The sequence below is a fragment of the Rattus rattus genome, chromosome 2, assembly GCF_011064425.1.
Source record: "Rattus rattus isolate New Zealand chromosome 2, Rrattus_CSIRO_v1, whole genome shotgun sequence".
NCBI lineage: Eukaryota > Metazoa > Chordata > Mammalia > Rodentia > Muridae > Rattus > Rattus rattus.
The window spans coordinates 212,038,120-212,058,748 of NC_046155.1; the positions used below are offsets into that span (position 1 = coordinate 212,038,120).

Consider the following 20,629-nt stretch of genomic DNA (forward strand, 5'->3'; position numbering starts at 1 on the left):
CAAGTGGTGTCACTGGGATTAATGTCTGATCCTGTGGCTTAAAGAAATAAAGGAAATTCAGTTCATGAACCTACAAAGATTTCCTTCTGTGGCTTACTCTATACTTTCCACACTGGCGTGTAATAAAATCACCTGATTGGAGATTGTCCTCATTTAAAGAGTCTAAACCCATTGTAGCTCAATATATGATCAAAAGTAGAGCATGAGCCTGAATCCATGCATGAGCCTGAATCCTGCCCATGCCTGTGATTTCTCACACCACCACTAACACTTAATTGACTAGAGGTTCTAGTCCTAACTCTCAGGAGTTGTGACTTTCTGGGGAGATAACTGGCCTATGGCTTCAGGAATTGATTTGTAAAGTGGGGATCTTGGCCCTCTCTTCCTCACAGGTTTCTCAGAGTTGTGCTGATCATAAAGGATCTGCAATAAGCCATTCATAGAATCAGTAACTTCAGCTAGGGTGGTGGGTGTGGAGGTATGGATTATAATAAATTTATATTCACCTTTTTCTTAGGAAAGAATCTCTTTCCTTTGGTTATCTGGGATAGATGGAAAAGTTTCTAAATATGATATTTGCAATGAATTCATTGTTGTAGGCCCCTTAAACAGTACTAAACAATAATTTAATTTTCTCTTCATGACTCAGAGTTGTTTTGCTTTGCTTTGATCTGAATATCAGCTATGACATGGATGTCTGCCGTACCCTAAGAAGTGGGTGAAAAGCCAAGATTCCAGAATGAGTTTGTATCCGGAAAGAGGAACTGGTAGCTTAGAAATAGAGAATGGGTTAAGCATGAGCGAGACCCTGGGTTCAGTCTTCAACCCGAGCACATGTGCATTCATCTACACACACACACACACACACACACACACACACACACACACACACACACAGAGAAAGAGAGACAGAGAAAAACAAACAGAAAGACACACACACACACACACAGAAAGAGAGACAGAGAAAAACAAACAGAAAGACACACACACAGAAAGACACACACACACACACACACACACACACACACACACACATACACACACACCCCAGTAGGCAGGGCTGGACCAAGGTGGTCTATTTATCCCTGCAAATAAATGTCACAGGTGTCAAGAGAAAGAAAGACTGAGTTCATCAGGTCAACAGTACCCCTGATGCTGGCTGCAGTTGCCTTTCACTGGTAAGTTCTCACTTGAGGGTGCTGATACACTGTGCTCTGGACATGTAATAACCAAATAATGATGCTACCATTGTTAGTATTAATTGCTGGATCTAGATTTCCCTTAAAATCTATCATAATTCCAATAGCTAAGACCAGAAGATCTGCCTAAATGAGTGCACCTATTCTCTGACTGGGACCCTGGTCTGTGTAAGCAGAGAAAAGGATTCGAACAGTCGTGTTCCATTCACCTCTCTCTGTTTCTCACTGTAGATGGAATTTAACCACCTACTTCAAGCTCTTACTGCCTTCACTCCTTGCCATGATAGACTGATATATCCTTGAACGGTGAGCCAGAACAAACCTTTGCTCTTTAAGTTGCTTCTGTCAAAATATTTTATCACTGAAACAGGTAAAGAAACTACTACAATCCCATGTGGCAACTTAGAGCAAGCAAGGTAGAGTTGATAGCGTTGGAAATATATCTATTTGAGAAGGGGAGAGAGGGAGGGAGAATGTGTATGTGGTACACTCTAATTCCAGCACTCAGGAAACAGAGGCAAGCAGATCTCTGAGTTTGAGGGTAACCTTGTCCACAGAGTAAGTCTCAGGTCAGCCAAGGCTACACTGAGAAACCCTGTCTTGAAAAACCAAACAGAAGAGGAGAAGGAAGAAGAGGGGGAGGAAGAGGAAGAGGAGTGGGGGCAGGAAGAAAAGAATGAAGGAGGAGGAAGAGGAGGAGGAAGAGGAGGAGGAGGAAGAGGAGGAGGAGGAAGAGGAGGAGGAGGAAGAGGAGGATCCTGTATGGGATGGAGAGGCAACAGAATGGACTCTTAAAAGGAAAATTCCTAAGCTCCTCCAGTAATCCAGGCACGAGGGATGAGTCAGGTAGGTAGTCATGAGGGAAAGAGAATGGAAAGAATACAGAGCTATTTAAAAGACAAAATAAGACCTTGACATTAAATACAAGTGCTCAGATAGGGGAAGTGGTCAAGATAATGCCAAGGCTTTAGTAACTGGATGGATAAGGGCCTGGTAATTGAAATATGAACAAAAATAAGCAACTGGAGAAACTTAGTTGTGAGAGCTATTGGTCTTCATATTATTGGAGATTTTCTGTTAATTGACTGTATGCATAGACACTTGGAGCAAATGATTAAAAGATAAACATGTAATCTACTGGTAAGAAAACGTGTTCCTTGACTGAGAACCAAAATAAAGATGATTTTCTTCATAAAATACAGTCTTTACAGATTATTGATTCTATACACTGGACTGATGAATATGACTTGGGAAATAATGCATGTTGCCTTATGGCACCCTTTGTTTTGTAACTTGAAGGAGTACTGTCGTGATAATTAGTATGGAATCCTTGCTTAGATTTTTCTGACAGGATCTCACTATGTAGCTGGCCTGACTTGCTAGTCTCAAACTTGTGGTCATTGACTTGTCCCTTCACTTGAACTGGGATTAGAGGCATGTACCGACATGCTTTGCCTAATATGTAATAATTGTTACTCTATTAAGACAATATCAGTAACAAAGAGACTGTTTCTAGCTGGGCATGGTAGCATAATCCTTTGATCTCAGGAGAGGCAGGAGGAGGATCTCTGTGAACTATGAGTTCAAGGCCAGACTGGCCAAGCTGTAGGCCAATCAAGAGAACACAATGAGACCCTGTCTCAAGCAAAGCAAAGCAACAATGAAAAAGATTGCTTCCAAAACAAAAGTCTTAGGTAAATATCACCGTGATCATGAATAACCTTAAAAATGCAAAAGGAAGAAAAGAGCTTATGTGCAAAAGCAGAAGAAGCATTCTGGCTGGGCTTGTTGATCCACACTTGTTATCCTAGCCCTGGGGTGTCTGGAGATGAAGATCTCAAGTTGGAAACTAGCCTGGGCTAGATGACAAGGTCTTGTGTCAAAAACAAAACAAAACAAAACAAACACCAAAAAACCAAAATTCTCACCCCTCAGTGTTACCAATTCTTTTAAGTTTAGTTTTCAAGTGACCTGCCCCTGTGACAATGAGGAAGGTTCAATAATGATTCCTATTTCCATATATACACACACACACACAGCATACTGGCCCACCGTATCTAGATCAAAATACTCCTAAATATGGGCACAACCTCAGAAATCCTCCGGGATTTATGTTATGGGTAGCAGGAAAACAAGAAAGGGATTTGTGACACCTAGATAAAGGAAAGGTTAACCACGAGCAGAGAAGAGGTGGGAAATTTTCTCATAAAGTGTAAAAGTGAAGAACAAAGTGGGCCTCCATAGTCTTTCAAAACTTAAGAGCTGTCTTGTTACAGAGACTCTGGCTCTCACCACCCAACACCTCTCTACTGATACACGGTCTTATTTCACCCTAGAGAACATTCTCCACCAACGAATGATGTTCATGAAGAAAGAATCTATCTGCTGGCAGGTCAAGCACACAAGGCTGAGGAGAACTTGTCAGATGGTTCATCCCTTCAGGTTAAACTAGATCTTTTTGTCTTGCCAAGGCACATAGAAAAGTGGCCATGTTCCCTCCACTCATCTCCTCAACACCTCCAGCCTTCGCACTTCATTACAGCCTTAGCCTTAGCAGCAGAACAGCCTTGTCCCTTCAGGGCAGAGCTCTCCTCTTTCTACCCTCCGCCCTGGTGCCTAACTCCCTGGCTCTGTTCCTCCCACCCATCTAGTGCTAACTTGCTGACACTTGGCTCCTTTGAAATACATTTGGAATGTGTAGAGCAGATGAGCTCTCAGTTCCATCAGATTGTCTACGAAATAATAGTCTTTCCTTATGACTTCAATTAATGACTGAAATTACTAATCTCTGAATCTTTTATAGCTCAGGTCCAGTGGTTTCTTTAGAAGTTCAGGACATAGGCTGGGGAGATGCTTCATTGGTAAAGTAGAAGCCTGAGAAGCCTAGTTTGGATGCCAGCACCCATGTAAAGGTCAGGTACCAAAGCATCTGCTTGTAACATCAGTACTGAGGAACGTGGGGCAGGGGTTTATAGCTCACTGGCCTTCTACTCCAGCCAGTTTGTGAACCTGAGATTCAGTGGGTGGACCTGTAGAGTCATTGAGAAGACATTAAATATGTCTACAGTTGGTACACACACACACACACACACACACACACACACACACACACACACACACACACCTGCACATACAGATATTTACACTCACCTCCAAGAATAAATATATATATATATCAAAACTATATAAAATAAAATAAAAATAGTGAGAGATACTGATTTATATAGGATTGTGAGAGAGGATGGTGAAAAGAACAAATGAGCTTCATGAAGCAGTGAAATAGTCTACACATGGACACAAAATGAGACTCAGGAACAAGCGATGAGAATGGTTCTTGATATCAACATCAGGCTTATGCATGTTCACATGCATGTGCACACACAGATGTGACTCTGTATGTGCAAATACACACACACACACACACACACACACACACACACACCCACACCCACACACACACACACACACAGCCTTGGTTAGGAGCAGTCATGACATTAATCAGGGATGCCAAAACAAGCCTATTTGTGTTGGGGAGGACAATAAGAAGACATGGTGTTAGGGAAGCAGAAATTTAGGTGCGACCTTGCTGAGTTTGAGATGCTAATTAGATGTCAACTCAAAAAAGTCACATGGACACTGGGTGCAAAGCACGAAGCCCAGAGGGCACCACTTGGCTTCTGTAGTCTAAAGGCTCTCTCTCAGGCTTCTTGGTAGTTATACACATATATTTTTTTTTAACACAATTGAGACAAAGGGGCAACCAATACTAAATGAACAACTTAAAGACAATTCCAGGGCCAAGATTTGGACAAGAATATACATTCCAGATCACAAGTATATATTTCATGTATAAAGTAGGAAGGCCCATGATAACAAGAAGAACGAGAAGAGGAAGAGGAGAAAGACAAGAAGACAAGGGCTTGCAGGATAGCTTAGCAGGTAAATGTGCTTGCTATACAAGTCCGGTAACTGGAGCTTGAGTCTCTGACCTGATGTGGATGTGGAAGGAGAACAATGGCTTCACAGGATGGTCCATTATTTCTGGAATGTACGCTGTGCTATATGCACTGTCTCCCACACATGCAATAATAAAAGGAAAAGGAAAGGGAGGAAGGAAGCTTTTACATGACTTCAATGTAAATGCAATGTAAATTCAAAGCGGTAGGAACTTTTACAGGGACAGGCTCTTTTTAGCCAAGCTCATAGAGAGTGTCCTGGTAAATTAATTATTCACAGAACAACCTGAGGACACAGCACCCCACTGGTGAAGGTTTGGCCAGCGTGAATCTGAGATCAACCTGACATCAGAGAGGCTCACCCCAAGTACATTCTATAAAGAAGTCATTTGGGTTTGAGAGGTCAAGGTGGACAAAATGTTTCAGATTTAGGGACAGTGAAGTGACCATTAAATGGCCCTAGGCTGGATGTTTTCATTACAAATGACTTTTTAGTGGAACAACCAGAAATACTCAAGTGGAATCAAGGATTACATGATACTAAAGCCCCAATGTGAGTGGTTTAAATCTGACGGTTATATTTTAGTTCAGTAGAAAATTTTCTCTGCAGGAAACCTTTCTCTGCAAGGGCAAGTTGCTTTCAAGTTACTTTCTCTTGTTTAGGAAAACATCTTTTCAACCATATTTGCAAAGTGTGTGGAAGTTTGACTTAAAAATACCAGTTTAAATAAATGCCAAGAATTACACCCATCTATTCATCCCTACGTGGCAACTACTGATTCTAAACCAACTTCCAGTGTCAGATGCCGTCTTGAGTCTCTATAACCCCAGCACTGGAAATGCAGACAGAATATCTCAGAAACAGCTTGGCCTATCTGAATCAGCAGGCTCCAGTATTAGTGAGAAATCCAGTCTTAAAGGATAACATGGGGGTGGGGGTGAGATAGGTTGGCGGTAGAGTCCTTGCTTATTCTGCATGAGGACCTGTGTTCAGTCACTAGTACATAGAAATGAAACTCATCTTACAAAGAGCAAAGTATTCCTAGGGCTGGAGAAATGGCTCAGCAGTTAAGAATGCTTGACGCTCTTCCGGAAGATGCCAGTTTGGTTCTCAGCACCCAGTTTGGGTAGCTGGCAATCACTTGTAACTCCAGCTCCATAATTTCTTCTTCTGATTGCTATGAGTGCCAACACACACACACAAACACAGGCACACACAAACACAGGCACACACACATGCACACATGCATGCACAGATACACATGCACACACATGCACAATCACAGTTATATATGCACACACAATAAACAAACAATTAGGATAGTGTTTGAAAGCACCGACATGACCTCCACTTTCCACAATATGTGTAAATTATACACACATATGAACCTCTGTACACTTGTGCACATATGCATGTATACACATGAACACACACATATATATATATGCATATACCACATGCAAATGTATGCATATATGCACACACATAAAATGGAAAAGTTAATGGCATATTGTTCCCCAGATTTTCAAAATCTGTTGGAGCTTCTAATGGCCTTTTAGCACAGTCTTCCTGCAAAGTTTCACATCCGTAAGGTGAGAACAAAGCAGTGAAGCCCGAACCAAGCCTTCTGCCCCTCTCTCCCCATCCCTCTCTCTCTATCATCTGGATTCCCACTCTCATGGAGATCACTGAGACTCTGAAGACAGAAACACAGAAGTGTCCTCCCAGGAGATAAGATGAAGCTCAACCTCACAACTTCACCAGAACATAATTAGTTTTGTTTTAAAATACATGATTTTAAGCTAGCATTTTAAGAAAATGCAATGTGCAAATTCTGCTATTACAGTTATTGTCTACACTACAACCAGTGGAAGAGAATCTCTAACAATTAAAAATGAATTCTATACATTACTGGTCTTTGGAAGTTACAACCAACTTCTAGAACATGAAGCATTGTTTTCTCTTCAAGACTGAATTATTCCTATAGCTGTTATGGAGAGGAAAGAGAGAGGGAAAGGAGGAGGGAGGAGGGGAACTTACCATAAAGAAGACTGTCTCATAGATCACACACATTCTCTGAAATTAATTCTGGCTTCTTAAATGCTAGACCACTGGCTTAATTTTTTTTAAGTCAAACCACCTGCTAGTCAAGAGCTATAAAAATACTTTGTATTAAAAGAATGACAAGGGAAAAAAAATCCAATCTGTCTGAAGAACTTGTTCATCAAGTCTTTGAACTTCAGCCAACTCTGCCATGAAGAAGAGGGAAATATACTACTAAAGAGAACTGAGAGAAGACAGCACCCCTATACTGGACCCCCCAGAAGCCAGTCTGATCCCCGGTAAGCCTTTGCAAAGTTGGGCAGGGCTGAGGTCTCTAATTTATTCTGAAATCACATTGTGAAAACATGTCTGCTTTCATAAGAACAAAAACCAAACATTGTTTATCACGTGCCAAGGGAGCCTGCTAGTTCAGAGAGTGAAATGCAAACAACCACTTAAACCTAAGTACTAAAATTCAAAAATAAACTTTGAGGGTGTCAGTTTATGGCTTATGGGGAGCAGATGTCAAGACAGAATTAGAAATGGAGGATTATTATTATGGAGGGAAACACCCGTGGTCAGCTGGCCAACTAGAAAAGTCAGCCTGAGGGACAACTGTCAGGCCACACCATGCACTGTCACTATCTGGAAGCGTTTCAGGGACAATGTGGCCCATGAGAACGTGCTGGTGATCACATGATGTGGTACCTACAGGCTGACGACCAGCAGGTCCCATAGAATGTTTTGAGTTGGGTCTCCAGCAAAGGAGTTAACACAGAGATGAGCTAACAACTTAGTTCTACAAAAGCAAACAGGGCTGAGGGTGGGAAACCAGGAGCAATAAGGCCAGATGCAGCCTCTTAAATCTGTTTCAGAGAATAGATCTCCAGGCTGCTGAGTTGAGCTTCCCACATGTGACCCTTCCTGTGCCCTATCTGTTTCTTACATGCTACTTGTCATCTTGTTTGGGAGACAAATTAGTTTTCTACTTGGTTGATCTCCCTTTAGATTAGGGAAAACTTGAAGGCCACATCCTACTGTTCATCTGTGAATGTATTGTGAGACCTGTCTGCGATTTAAGTGCAGGAGGTTTATGGCTCTGACAATCAAGTGTCTTTGCATGAGCACAGATGTGAAGGGACTTGAGTAAAGGGTGCTAAAGTATAGATAATTACTCCCAAGAGAGTTTATTGAGACAAAATGTTTGCTCTTTGAGTCACGCTGGTTACCATCTCATCTTAATTCCCTCTTTTAAACTTGCACAATGTAGACGAAATACAGCCCCCAACCATCAACCATCTTGCTGTAGCAAGATCCTTGTCCAAAGCACAAGCTGTTTACTAGCCCTACTGGCCAGCAAGTGTGACGTTTTACAATCTAGCTTCTTGACTACAATGTGAACCATAGTTCTGGATGGATGGAGTCAGAGGGTTGGACTTCTTCCTCCTGGTGTTGCTTCTACTGCTATGTTTCAGAAACTACTACAAACAGATTTAGGTGTTTTCAGATCCAAAGTCAAGTAGCCCCCCACCCCCATGTGAACATCCACACTGATTTATACGGAACTTCGAGACTTGCAGACCACAATAATTCTAAGGGCCATCCCACTATGCAATGAAGTTTTCACTCTATCTTGTAAGATAAAAGGGAAGGGGGGAGACAGAATGCTTTATCAAAATCAAGGATGCTGTGCTCAAGACTGAGTACCAGGCTCCAAACTCTTTATGGCTTATTTTAACACTTAAAAGAGAGCCAAATATGAAAAATAGCCTTTCATGAGCTAAGACACAGGGATAGTCATGGCGAACTATTCTTTCTAAGATTTTAATCTTAAGGGTAAGAAGAAAGATCGTTAGTTGAGCTAAATACTCGCTGAAAAAGAGGAGTTTGTATGTTTAAGCAAAAATTTAGGTTTAAGCAATAAAGCCGGAAAAGTAAAATCAAATGAATGCAGTTTTGTTCATAATTAAAGACATTATACACAGTTGTAGAGATTACAACTTTGAGCCTGGAAAAGGAACAAGACAGAGACTAAGGTAGAATTAGTGACGTAGAAAGGATAATCTCAAGTTTAAGGCCAGATCTAGCCTCAAATTAAAAGTAAAACTTAGGGCTAGCTTAGCAGTATACTGCTTGCCCAGAGTGTTCATGGTCCGGGATTTAATCTCCAGTTCAGAAATAAAAAAAGACAGCAACAACATATAGTGATGAAAGCATTCTCTTATTCAGCATATCTAAATAAAAATGGTATATAAAACCTACAATCCATTAGGCTATCTAAATATCTCTCAGAATTCTTAAGTACTTAAACCTACAGGAACTTTTTAAAGATTATATTTATAAGAGATGCTTGAATGATCTTTTCAACCCTAAGGAATCCTAACGGCTGAGTTCGCTGGTCAGTGAGCTTGCACTGTTTGTTGTTTCAATGACCTGTGGGTAATAAATGACTTTCCAAGGCTGCATTTAGCACTTACACTGGAAACCCATGTGAGACTAGCAAATGCTTCACGACGTGTGTGTTACTCTGCACACACAAGCAAGGATCAGGATTGAAAGCAGAGAGGAGATACACACAAAGGCTTCAAAATCATGGCGAGGGTCTGGTTTTCAGTGGATTAGTGATCAACATAGACTTCAATATAGTTTACATTCCTTCTGTATATTTATGGTATAATCTGTGTATTTTAAAAAAAATCAAATCTAAATAAGACAGACAGCCTTGGCTATGCTATGCCATGGAAAGTTGCCAAAGGGAAATGCTAGACACAGAAGATCTGAAAGCATGTGGTTCTGATGGAGCCTGTCCTGAGACTATTAATGGCCTCCTCCAGTATAAACTTACTTTGAAGAAATGTCCATGTTTTCCTAGAAGTTACCGAATGAGCAAAGATAAAGAAGAGTTCATGTTGGTTTAATGTAAATAATGTTTCTGGAGGCTCTAAGCAAAACCAGCCAAGAACAATGCTTATTGTGAATGGAATGCATGAAGAAGCCACCACCCAGTGAGGGGTAAATGGTGCATAAGGGCATCTGTCATCTGGGCTGAGCATGGTAGTGAGCTAGGGCACCTAGGGACAATATCGGACCCAGGACACAGAGGAGGCTACAACAGAAAGCACATACTGGCTCCAAACTGTGTGTTATGGTAGGAATCCATGATGTCCCACTGTTTTCTTCTGCAGCCCAAGTAGCCCAGGTTCATCTGGACAGCTAAGTGACTAAGACCAAACAGGTGAATACGTGGGATTTCCCATCCTCTGTTCGAATACCTCTTGTAAAAATGAACTCAAGGGGAGGGCAAAGCAGAGCTGTTTTAGGAGACATAAGAAGAGCAGTCCCTGCACGCTTCTGAAGTAATGATCCAATAAAATCCCACACATACATCGCTGCCTTTCTGCTTTAAAATACATGCTATCAAGGATGATATTTTATCCCAATTCTGTAGTTTTAAACAGATATTTTGCTCCCTTGGGTGATACTGTGATTATATAAATCATTATTTCCAATTATAGAATGTCAAGGTCCACAAATGAGCCTTGGGCTCTCCTGAAAGCTTAGCTGGTGTGCACAGAAGCAGAGAGAAGGAATTAGCTACGCTGTTCATAGTTTGCACTAGGTTAAATTGCCGATACTTCAGATGGAAAGTGGTCAGACATCAGATATTTCACATGGATAGATCTAATAGGTCAAAAATCATCATCTATGGGTTAGAATCACAGCAAATAATCACTACACTCTCACTGAACAGTGAACTCAACAAGTAAGACTCAGTAAGGTTGGAAAGAGCACCCACCCATGGATGTCTTATAATGATGATCTTTAAAAAGTTCCCATGTAGGTTTATCTAAAGAAGGTTTACCTTTCTATTTCATTCTCAACTGAAGCTCCACTTCCAGCACAATCCTGAAATCTCTCCCTCCGATGCACACTGGTTCAACTTTTGCTCCGTGAAAGTTGTTGTTTCTTTCACTTTAATGTTTTCATAATTTGAATTAGTCTAGGTACATATATTTTTAATTGCCTATATAGTTGAGTATGGCCTGAGACCCAGAGTGATCCTCCTGTCTCAGTCTCTTGCTAAGATTACATGCATAAGCTACCAACCACATCCAACTGATCATTATGATTTGCTTTGTGTTCTATAGTGTGTGGTGATGGGTGATGGGAAAACCATACAAACACACAGGGCAGAGACCTGGGGTTGGAACTTTTATATAGAGTTTAGGCTCCAAGAGATTAGCCACATAGCCAGCTAGGAACCAGCTCAGTGGAAGAGGGCTTGCTTAGTATGTGTGAGACCTTGGGTTCAATCCCCAACCTAATATAAAGGAGAAGGCTAATCTTGCCAAGAGGTAGTAAGAAAACTTTGGTCATTGTCTCAGTACCATGACAAAGAAGCTTATCTTTGTGAGGAGTTTGAAGATATTGTGCAGAGAAAAGCCACATTAAATGTTCTATAAGTCTAAAGGTCATAGGAACGTAAAATAAAAATATGTCTCCTTATCTAATAAAATCTGTAGAAACACAGCAGGGCACCCACAGATACCTGTAGAAACTGATGTAACTCAGGGTTTACAGAAGACAAGATCTGCCAAAGAGGAGCTCCTGGTTAGTAAGAAAAAGAAGCATCATCACTAAATAGTCACTATGATAGTCAGAAGAATCCCCAAATAGTAGGACTCACAACCCAAGGATGAGGAAAAACCAGTAGGAAGGTAACTTTGAAAACAAATGATGAATTAACAAAGAAGTACAAGAAGAACTGCCATGTGAGGGAGCCTGCCCCTGACTATTAATGATAGTCTGCTATACTTGCAGACAGGAGCCTAGCATAACGGTCATCGGAAAGGCTTCACCTAGCAATGGATGGAAACAGATGCAGAGACCAAACATTAGCCAAACATTAGGAAGAGCTTAGGAATTCTGTTTTAGAGAGGGAGGAAGGACTGTAGGAATCAGAGAGGTCAAGAATACCACAAGGAAACCCAAAGGATCAGTTAACCTGGGTTCATAGGGACCCACATAGACAAACCACCAATCAGAGAGCATGTGTGGGACTGACCTATGACCTCTCCAGGAATATAACAGTTGTGCAGCTTGGTCTTCTTCTAAGATTCTTAACATTGGGAGCAGGGGCTGTCTCTGACTCGAATGCCTGGCTTTGATACCCTTTTCCCTAACTGGGCTGCCTCATCTACCCTCAATAGGAGATGTACCTAATCTTATTACAACTTGATATGCCAAGGTTGGTTAATACACATGGAAGGCTTCCCCTTTTCTGAAGAGTAAGGGAGGAGGAATAAGTAGGGGTAGGGTGGGGAGGGTAGGTGAGGGGAAAATGATTGGGGGGGGTCATCAGTCAGGATGTAAAGAAAGTAAATGCATTAATGATGATGAAGAAGAAGGAGGAGGAGGAAGAAGAAGAAGAAGAAGAAGAAGAAGAAGAAGAAGAAGAAGAAGAAGAAGAAGAAGAAGAAGAAGAAGAAGAAGAACAAGAACAAGAACAAGAACAAGAACAAGAACAACAAGAAGAAGAAGAACAAGAAGAACAAGAAGAACAAGAAGAAGAACAACAACAAGAAGAACAAGAACAAGAAGGAAGAACAACAACAAGAGGAAGGAGGAGGAGGAGGAGGAGGAGGAGGAGGAGGAAGAAGAAGAAGAAGAAGAAGAAGAAGAAGAAGAAGAAGAAGAAGAAGAAGAAGAAGAAGAAGAAGAAGAAGAAGAAAACATACAATGGGATGCTTGCAAAAAGAAGGGGGCTATTGAAAGAGACCTTGCAGAGGGAAATGAAAGCAGTAGACTGTAGTGTGTGTGGCTTGGTGGAACTTCAGAGTCTTCACTGCTGGAGATAAGTGTGACTGGAAGATATTTCTGAGTGACATGAAGAGCCAAGCATTGGCAATGAGAAAGGGCATACTGCATAGGGCTAAAGGCCCCAAATGACCTCTCTAGATAGCCTCCTTCTAGAAGAAACTATAGACAAATTTGGAGAGAGAGAATTCAGAGGAATTGTGCCTGGAAACTTCCATAGCTGGTGAAAAAGAATCAATCAAGTCAGTAAAGTAAACTATGTCCCAAGTACAGATAAGAAAGAGAGGGAAGAGGAAATGGGAGGGGACTGAAAAAGATGACGGAGAGAAAGGGGAAAGAATAGAAGAACTATTCCTTCACACCACATAGTGAAGCCAAAAGCACAAGGAGAATAGGCAGGGATAGGAAAGCTAAAGACCAGGGGACATGTTTATTGTTGTTGTTGGTGGTGGTGGTGGTAGTGGTGGTGGTGGTCTTTGTGATTCAAGCGGGGTTTCTCTGGCCTTCACTCTAAGATCCACCTGCCTCTGCCTCCCAAGTGAATGTGTATGCAACCACTGCCCAGCAAACAAGTTTGAGAATAGACTTCTTAAAATAAACGAAGAAGACAGAAGTAAAGGGAGCAAGGTCTTCATGAAAGGGTAGGAAATACTAAATAATTAAGTATAGCCTACTCATTTGAGGGTTGGGAGCAAGGGAAATGGCATTTGCCTCACACCTTCTCATAAAGACAACTACAAAAGAATATAAGGCACTAAGAAGGAAACTGAGTCAGGAAAGAAAAGAGAGAGAGAGAGAGAGAGAGAGAGAGAGAGAGAGAGAGAGAGAGAGAGAGAGAGAGCGCTTATATGAAGCAAGAAGAAGCTGACATGATAACAAGTCACTAGCAATAGAAATGGTTTATTAAAGTAGGAGATGTGATTGATGGTGAAGTTCTAAAGAAAATGAAAGAGGGAGGGAACATGCTAGGCAATAATAATGAAAGAAAAGAGTGGGATAAATGGAATTAAATTTCTATAAGATCCTTTTGTATTATTTAAATAAAATATTAGTTAATGGCACCATCAAATGCTCTTACTGCCAGGATGCTTAGTTTATGATATATGTTTAAAGATAACCACTCAAATAGAAATACAATAATGTTTTAAGTTACATCATAATGAAAATATATAATTTTCAAAGCATCAGAAGGAAAAATTTAAAAACCAGGAAGTCACCAAAGTGGTGTCAGCATATAAAAGGGCCAGTAAAAAGAAAAAATGGATGGTAAAAATAAATCAATGTATCAGTAATCCTTACTAGCCAAAGAGGTTGCATTTAGTCAGATTTTCCAAAAGCACAAACTTAAAACATGAATAATATGAAACAAGAAATGGGAAAAAATCTAAAGTTTTGTATTAGCTTTATACAAAATAAACTTAAAGAATGAAGACATTATTAAGGTTGAAAGGGTAATTATAAAACAGCAACAATTTAACACTGTAATATAACACAGTGAACAAACCTGTGTTCAACCAATACAAGAGGCTCACAATGCAGAAAGCAGCAACGAGCTGTAGAACAAAGTTTGATCTCTTCTCCCGGGAGTGTAAGTTCCATATTTGCAATAATTAGTAAGTGTGGAATAATCACCATTCTACTTGGAGATGGAAACGACAGGAAGTTTCTATGTGCGTGTGAGAAGACATGGTCTACTGCACTACAATTTTGGTGCAGAGAACTTGAAGTTATTAGTGTTCTTATTGTGTTTCTGTTGTGATAAAGCACTCAGACTGAAATTATCCTAGGGAAGAAGAGGGTTTGTTTGACTTACACTTCCAGGCCAAGGACGGTCACTGAAGAAGGTCAGGATAGGAACTTAAGCAGGGAAACTGAAGTAGAAACTGGATGCTGCTTGCAGGCTCACTCAGGCTCACTCTTGGCTTTTTATACAACTCATGACCACTTGCCTGTAGACATGGCTGCCTATGGTGGGCTGTGCTCGCCTACATCAATGCAAACTAAGATGATCCCCCCAATGGTGATGCCCATGGACCAACTTCAACTGAGACTCCCCTTGTAGGTAACTATTAGCTGTAAGTCAAGTTGACAGTTGACGCTATCCAAGATAATCAGGTTGAGTGATGTAATTGCCTAATCCCATTCAGCAGTCTAGTCACCCAGGGATGCAGGAGTCTGTCTCGTTAATTTACAAGAAATAACATTTTGTGAAAAAGCAAGACAGGAGAATATGGAATAGAAATATATTCATGTAAATTTTAAATTATGCAGAACAATTCTCATAATAACATTATCTGCAGACATATCAAGAAAAAACGTATCAGTTATGTCTGAGGAGGGAAGGTGAATCACAGGATGAGAGGAAGGACCTAGAATAGTATGTTTTTATTTAAAGACGATATGAAAATATTAAATCTGAGTGCTTCCAAATCGACTTATTTTTGTCCAACTGGAAGTTTCCACTATCAAAGTAGATGTTAATAGATTGGAAAACATATAGAAATCCCACTCCTGTTAAATGTTACAAAAGGAACTGTGTCTCATAAGACTACAATAATCCTGAATTTGTAAATATTACATGCATATATACGACTTTATATAGCTAGTTTTGTGTATTTAATAACAGGAAAGATATGGTAACCACTGGAGGATATAGCTCAGTGGAAAAACACTTAACCGGCCTCCAGGAAGTCCTGTGTTCATTCTCTGTTAGTGCTAAGTAATTAATCCAAGGAAAAATGAAGCTGTGCTCACTGTATGTAGAGCTGGCATCTAGAGAGGACCGCTGACTTCCAGTCTATCTATGTCTCTAGATTAGTTGATGCAATTTTTAAAGAACGGGTATTATTTTCATAAATTTTTTTTCACTTGACTCTATCTCATCACTTTGGAATATTCTTAGCTTGAGAACTTGGTTGGAATCCAAAATAAGCATAAGATTCTTAAAGCCCTACTAAAATATCAGCAAACAAAAGTCTATACATTGCTGCCATAGGGGTTTTTGAAATCATCTTATTTCTTGAACCATTACCAACATTTCAGAAACTCCACTACCTGCAGGGTACAACTCAACTCATATCCATAAAAGTAGGGAGTATCAATTTAATAAGTGAAGAGGCAGAAAGAAAACGTTTAAGTTTTAGTTGATACTTCTAAGCAAGGGGGGTGTAGGGAGGGATGGAAAAAGGAAGAGAGGGAGGGAGGGAGGGAGGGAGGGAGGGAGGGAGAGAGAGAGAGGGGGGGGTTCACAACTAACCTTTCTTTAAAATTATTTCAGCATCAAACGTCCTTTCTCATTATCTTCGTATTTACTCAAGACTGAAAGCTGGCAATGTGAGTGCTGAGCCTTAGCCATTAACGTCTTCCTGACAAGTTGGATGTCTGTCTCTGTCCTCTTTCGAACCACTGTCATGCCATGATTGTCTTAAGGAAGCCAAAATGCTACTGTCTCAGTGCTTCAAACTGCCATTTAATGTAATATCTGCCTTTGATTAGATCAGGGTTCCGTCCTGCTCTTGTTACCTTCCTGGGTGCAATCAAGAGAGGGAGATGGGCAGAACCTATCCTACCCTCTTCACCTCTGCAATCTAACCAGCCAACCAAAGGCAATTGCTATCAGTAGAAATTTCATTTTTTTTCCATTTCATTTATTCTTTTTTTTAAAAACACTTTCTAATAGCAGGCTTAATAGGAATTTTTAAAAACTACTTGAGTACGGAATATTCTCAAGCAGGACATGGCATAGTTTTAGCCTCTTACATTCAAATCGCCTCTTTCTCTCTGAAGAAGCCATAGTGAGATCTGTTCTTCCTGAGCTCACCTTTGCGGATCTGCTATTAATGTTTCAGATTGTATAATGGAACAGACTGTCCGCGGCAGGCGATTAGAACTGCTTTTCCACAGCCTTCGAAATTACAGATTGATTTTGACATGCTTTAGCTGCCTGACATTTCAACTAAGGGTTCTATTCACTAGGGAAAGGTGGAAGCTTCTCAAATGACCCTTTTCTGGGCAACTCAACCTAGCTGCAATATTCGGAACAAGTCCAGCCAGCATGGCTCTATAGTTTAATCTGTATTTCTTTTATTGTACATGAAAGGAGAGTTTCTGCATCCTATATGCAGGAAGAAAGATAGTCAATATACCATATATATACATATACACTATATAATATATACACCAAATATGTATATGATATAGATCATATACGTCAAATATAAGTGATATATGATATGTAGCATATATGTGTGTGAATATATATATTATATATAACACACATACACATACTCAAGTATCTACTACTTTCAAAGTGTTTAGAGATATGAATGTTACATAGAGTAGACCAGAATTCTGGCCTCGGCTGGCTCTGTGGTCTTGGGCAAATCATTCAAGCTTTTCTCCTCAATTCCCACGGCTGGGAAACAAAGGCAGTGGGTCACATGACCTCTGAAAGTTTATCCTCATTGCAGTTTAGTATGCTATGGTTCAGTGCAGGGCCTGGGAGAAGGCAGGTGCAGCCTAGGCACCATCCCCACTTCCCCTTCTACAGTAACCTCTGTTCCTAAATCCCGGAAGCCAATCTTCATGTCAGAGCTTTGCATGCACCTTTGCACATCTTAACAAACACAAGCCGGCTGCCAAAAAAGTAAATTAGCAAGGGCGCTGTCAGCCAGGCATGAAGACCAGAGGAGAATCCTTGGCCAAAAAACGTCCTCCCACATAGGAAAGGGCTGGTAATTGGAAGGTAGAGGAGGAATCCCCCCCCCACCTCCCGGAGCAGCCTGTGTGGAGGCGGGTGCCCCTGCCATTACCCAAGCCTCTGCCAGAGCAGAAGTAAAGAGGAGAAAGCTCCTCATCCTTGATGTGCGGAGCATATCCAAGGCTGCCTTCCAGTTCCTGGCAGGCAGGATCCTGCTGGCAGAAGTTAGTTAGTGTTCCCTTCTGTGGGAGCAGAAGGGGATTTCAATATGACAGTTGTGAAACACCCAGCTCTGATCAGTCCTTGAGCAAGGTTCCTATGGTCTCCAGCTTTCGGCATCAGTGGCAGGATCCCAGTTAGGGGTGGCAGAATCTGAATCTTTTAGGCTGTTAAAAGACTTCAGAGAAGTGAACAAACATCCATTGTAAACCTTAATGGTGGTTAGCAGAACACAGATTCTAGTACAGTTAATTGAATCACTAATTATAAATGGCGCTCTGCATGACTGCTATTTTACACCAATAGCAAAGCAGTGTATAAACACTGGGGATTGAAACCCGCCTGCTATTCTAATCTAATGAAGATCTATGTGCAGTACTAGCCTGTCAGATCAACACAGGGAGAAAAGTCCTCACTCAGAAGGACAGATGGGAATCTCATAGATAATTGGTGCATGGAGATGTTAGTGGAGAGGGGGGTGAGGGGGAGGAGAGAGGGAGGGAGAGAGGGGGAGGAAGACAGGGGAGGAATAGAGGAGGAAGGGAGGGGGGGGAGGGAGGGAGGGAGGGGGGGGTGGAAGGAGGAGGAGGGGAGGGAGGGAGGGAGGGGGAGGAGGAGGGAGAGAGAGAGAGAGAGAGAGAGAGAGAGAGAGAGAGAGAGATTGATTCAAATAGCCCAGGATGGCTTCCACATGTGAGGCAAAGGTGACCTTGAACTTTCCCCACCAGAGTGCTGGGATTACAGGTGGATGGAGCACTAGACTTCATGCACGCCAGACAAGCTTGTTAGGCAAGCTCTAACCAAGTGAGGACAACCCAGGGCTCTCAAGTATAATTTTAAAAATGTATTCGCACATTTGGACAAAGTGAAACACATTCCCCTGGACCGAAACCCACATAGCTCTTGGAAGAAGTCATAAAAAAAAAATTAAATAAATAAAAAAGCTAGAGTTTCATCTAGAGATGTTCTAGTCATTTCAGGTTGTTTTCCTTTTTGTTTTTGTTTTTGTTTTTGTTTTTTTAAAAGCTGGCAACTGTTTCCCTGCTTTACGTGACAAGTCTGAAAAATAACCCACCTGAGGAAAGAACTGTTGTTCTTTGAGAGCATCAAGGCCATTGTTCTGAGCAGCAGCCCTGTCTAAACACTGTGTGTGTATAGAAAATGACAAAGAACGGCCTTCTGAGGCCACGTGATGCGAGGCAGTGCCATCTGCCGAACCGGATCCCTGGGTCCTTCCATGCAGGTGCACTGGAGGCCCAAAGACCGGTACGAAACCACCACTGCCCAGCACACACTGCTTCTCTACTTACTGGTCATTTCCAACTACAAGCCATGGCATCCACTATTGGAAAACTATTTACTCTCAATTCCACTGACGCTAGGTACACACCTTTAAAAACAGCACTCCATCGCTGGAATTGATTTCTCCCCCCTTTGAATGTTTCTCTCTCCAAGTTTTTTTTTTTTAAACCAAGGGACAATGAAAGAGAATAAGAGGACTTATTATGTAACCCTTACCTTGACTGCCCTTCACTTCTTACTATATCTGATCTCACTGGATCTTAGCCCCACACATCTGTCTATAAATCTGTGGATTCCCCGGTTCTCTCCAAGACAAATGTTTGCCTTGCCATTGCAAGGTGTACTTCTGCTGACTAGTTCCATCTGCTTGTTCTTATCTTCTTTTCTTCCTACTTCTTGTCAGGTCATATAGCCTGGTTCTGTCCTACAGAGTCCAAGCTTCATTCAACTGTAATTAGTTATGCAACACCAGCTGTGGAGACCAAACTGAATGGGGTGTCCATAACCCAGAGCTTAGATAGACAAGCCCCGTCAAGAAAGATGAGTTCTGTCTGGGGAGTGTTAGAAAACACTTGTTGATGGGTCGGCATCGTGAGAGGGTCTGACGTACCCTGGAATGACGAGATTAGCGCAATGTGGGTGGGTGTTGCTTCTAGGATGAGGAGATGGTGGCACTCTGCCTCCAAGATGGGCAGATGTGAGCCAATGTAGGGAAGAAGAATGAGTAAGAAGGGATGAGTGATATAAGGGAGGGGATGGAGCATGCTGAGATTTTGAGTCATTAAGGCATGCTGGGATATTAATAACCGTGCGACCAAAAGGTGAGCAGGACACAGGTAAGGAAGGAAGGCTGCATTCAGCATCAGTAGAAACCATTGGGAGATACTAAAAAAAATACCTCAAGCCAGCCAAGATGAAAGATGGGTAGAATGGGTTCCGAGAGACAAAAGACAGGCTAATCAGCTACTGTGATAACCTTGGCCATGGCATGGACAACATAAAGCCGTGGCAGCTGAGATGATTAAGGGTTGGCTATTTTGTGTAAAAATCACAGATAATGTGTTCAGAACTACAGGGATTCTTTATTTTAAAAATATAAAGGAAGACCGTGAGGGTGGAGTTAAGAAATGGCTCTTGGGTAAGTTATTAAAGCATAAGTTTAGATAATAATTGTGTCCACCACTTAAGATGCAGGCCAGACAGTCTTCTAAGTGAGTCACATACATACATTACCTCATATTTGTAACTTGTTTTGCCTGATTTAATCTTCACAACAGCCCAGGCAGATCAGTATCCACTTGTCTGATAAGGAAAACGAAGCAAAAGAGTGGCTGAGTTGTGGGGTTATCACGAGTGGCAAAGAAGCATCCCACACCATCCCCAGCCAGAAAGA

General features: G+C 41.4%; 1 protein-coding gene across 2 annotated transcripts in view; it reads right to left on the bottom strand.

The window, feature by feature from the left end:
* The window catches only part of Tmem200a (transmembrane protein 200A), a 79,134-nt gene that overhangs the window by 21,488 nt on the left and 37,017 nt on the right, over positions 1-20,629 (bottom strand). The window contains exon 1 of one of the 2 annotated variants that reach the window (XM_032894907.1): positions 20,470-20,488. The exons of the other annotated variant lie outside the window; for it this stretch is intronic. Coding sequence (XP_032750798.1) covers positions 20,470-20,474 — 5 coding nt within the window. The 5' untranslated portion in view covers positions 20,475-20,488. Of the gene's footprint in view, positions 1-20,469; positions 20,489-20,629 lie in introns of those variants that run through there. 2 annotated transcript variants of the gene reach the window in all.